This window comes from Phytophthora parasitica (genome assembly GCF_000247585.1).
Source record: "Phytophthora parasitica INRA-310 unplaced genomic scaffold supercont2.55, whole genome shotgun sequence".
Classification (NCBI taxonomy): Eukaryota; Oomycota; class Peronosporomycetes; order Peronosporales; family Peronosporaceae; genus Phytophthora; species Phytophthora nicotianae.
In genome coordinates this window covers 182,962-185,544 of record NW_008649041.1, presented here as the reverse complement: position 1 = coordinate 185,544, position 2,583 = coordinate 182,962, and the positions used below count along the sequence as shown (strand labels likewise).

At 47.0% G+C, this 2,583-nt stretch overlaps 1 protein-coding gene across 1 annotated transcript in view; it reads right to left on the bottom strand.

The window, feature by feature from the left end:
• PPTG_23878 (hypothetical protein) overlaps positions 1 to 2,117 on the bottom strand; it is a gene marked incomplete at both ends in the record, with an annotated part of 6,232 nt that extends 4,115 nt beyond the window's left edge. The window contains one exon of the mRNA XM_008913701.1: positions 99 to 2,117. Coding sequence (XP_008911949.1) covers positions 99 to 2,117 — 2,019 coding nt within the window. The remainder of the gene's footprint in view (positions 1 to 98) is intronic.
• Between the last annotated feature and the right edge of the window lie 466 nt (positions 2,118 to 2,583).

Here is a 2,583-nt window from a genome sequence, read left to right as displayed (position 1 = left end):
TGGTGTATCTTGTCTTTAAGTTGTGGACATTCACTGCAAGGTGAACATGGAGATTGATCTTTAGTTGAAGCGAGACAATGGATACACTGTTCTTTCACCTGGTTGTCTTGGTCTTCGTCGTCGCTACTATCAGTTAGCAGCATCTCAATAGGAACCTGGTTTCCAAGTCGATGACGACGAGTTCGCACAATGCCAGAACGTGCCATGCTACGCTTCTTCTCGTCCTGAAGAGAGTGTAACCTAGTCTTACAGATAGCCAGGTCATTGCGAAGCGTGGCTTCAGTACGATGTGCCTTGCGCAGAAGAGCCTCGAGAGTTCGGACTTCGTTTGTGCGGCCTAGGACCATGTCATTAGCCGATGAGAGTTCCCATTTGCATTGCTTCAGTTGCTCGTTCAGCCTAACAGTCGTGGCTTCTGCAGTACGTCGCTTCTTAAGAGCTTTCTCCGCTCTGCCCTTCATCTCACGGACCACTTTTCTCTCTGCAGCTTTGAATTCATTTTCTAACTTCGTTTTATCGTGCTCAAATCGCTTTAATGCAGCCGTCAACCGGTTCTTCCAGTCGAGTTTTTCTTGTGTGTGAGTGGTCTTGAGCTGGTTCAAGTCGAGCTCAAATTTGTTCGCCTTTTCGGTCTGTTGCTGCAACGCTGCCGTTTTACGCCTCAATTGTTGCTGACATTCTCGTAGTTTTTGTGTTAATTTGTTATTCTGCGCCTCGAGAGAATTTTTTCGTGTTTGGAGGACATGCGATCGTGCCCTAAGTTGCGTCAAAGCCAGCTGAGTCTGCACGGATTGGGCTTGTGTTTCATCTACTTGCGACGTCTCGTCTAGCAATTCAGCTTGCAATTGTGGTAGTTTAGCAGCATATACCTCGTTCTCAGTGTTGAGTCTGATCATTTCAGCGGTAGTTCGCTGCAGGTTAGCAGTTGCCAACGAGAGCTGAGTCTTCAAACGAGCGTTCCGTTCTGACAGTTTCTTGTTATCAGTCTCAACTATCGACAGCTTTAGTTGGAGCGTACGAGTTGCATTGACCAGTTCGTTTTTAGCTGCATCAAGTCGAGCTTGAAGAGCTGCTAAACGTGAAGCAATAGTCTTATCCGGGTTATCGTCGATTTGTGCTCTTCGCCTCCGAGTCGGCTTTTTAGTATTCGTAAAACCACTTGATATCGGCACTACTTGAGCAATTTCACTTCCAGGCGATATGGGAATGTTGTCTTCGTATACGACAGGAAACAGGGATTCGATGGTATAAACTGGTGGCTTTGTTGCGTCTGTGGAGTGTGACGGGTTGATTTCGGCCGGTAGCTGCAAGTTTTCATTAGACGTTTTGTCGGGGGTGTTTTGGTCGTTCGTATCTTCATTGAGCTGGGTTTGTGCTGGGTTTGGTGTTGTAGTGAGTTCTTCGTGTGCAGCAGGTAAAGGCACGTAGTTGCTGGGCTCGAAGCGCACTGTTTTGTCTGCAGATGATGCACTAGTGTCTCGAATCTCAGTAGAATTTTCCGTTGATGGGGTAATTCTTGGTGTGAGCTCAGCGCCGTCAGGAAGGCCTCGACCACCTCCCTCGTGGTCAGAATCATCCTGTTCCGTAATACTGAGATTGTTGTCAATTTTGTCAGAATCGAGTGACTTCTGGTCTGCATCGATCGTTTGATGATCATCAGGGTCGGGTAGTTTTGGGCTTTCACATAGTGCTATCACGGCAGGAGGTTGAGTCACCACATCATCTTCGTTCCTAACTTCATATTTTTCACTTGGTAATTTGTCCTGGCTAGATCGACAGGTTTGTAATTCAGCTAAACCAGGGTCATCACCGTCAGCTCTTGCTGAAATATCTTCGTGGACGTAGAGTTCATGACCCTCTCCTTCGGTTTTTGCAGCACATGATTCGACACCAACGCCAAAGTCATTATCAACATTTTGATCGGTAGCACAGTCAGTGTTTTCGTGTTCTGCACCCTCATCAAGACCATGGTGGTCAGGTGATCTGACATCTGAAGAGTCGAGGGATAGCGATGGTAAGGCGAGTGATAGCTCAGTTTCACTGCCCTGATCTTCAGAGTCACTTTCAAACAGATCAGCACCGTCATCTTCACTCAACACCTGTTCGTCGTCGCTCATCTTCTGCCAGTCCCTGAATATTTTGGGTCTGATAAAAGTGAGTATGATGAGCATATCAATAGACAACATCCGTCGAAACGACAATCACGCATCTTCTCATACGTATATCAATGCTGACATTCTCGAGCTCACTGTTAGCCACAAACCTTGATTTCAACTGCGTTAAAGGCCCAGTACAGCTCGTACTGACTCTAGTGCTTCCACTGGATCGCACACTTTCACTTCTTGCGAGTCGTTAGAAGTCCCAGCTACGACAGCTCGATCCTCCGGATTACCTAGGAAACTCAAACACTGTCCAGAAACAACCTTTAGGTTAAATATTCATTCAAGCAATTCGGTCATATGACATTACCTGAGCATATTGCCTCCATCCCGGCAGCTTGATGAACTCCCACAGCTTCGGGTCGATCTCGCCATAGTCATCAACTCCAGTAGATTTACGCCCAGCCACCCAAGGACAAAAGTG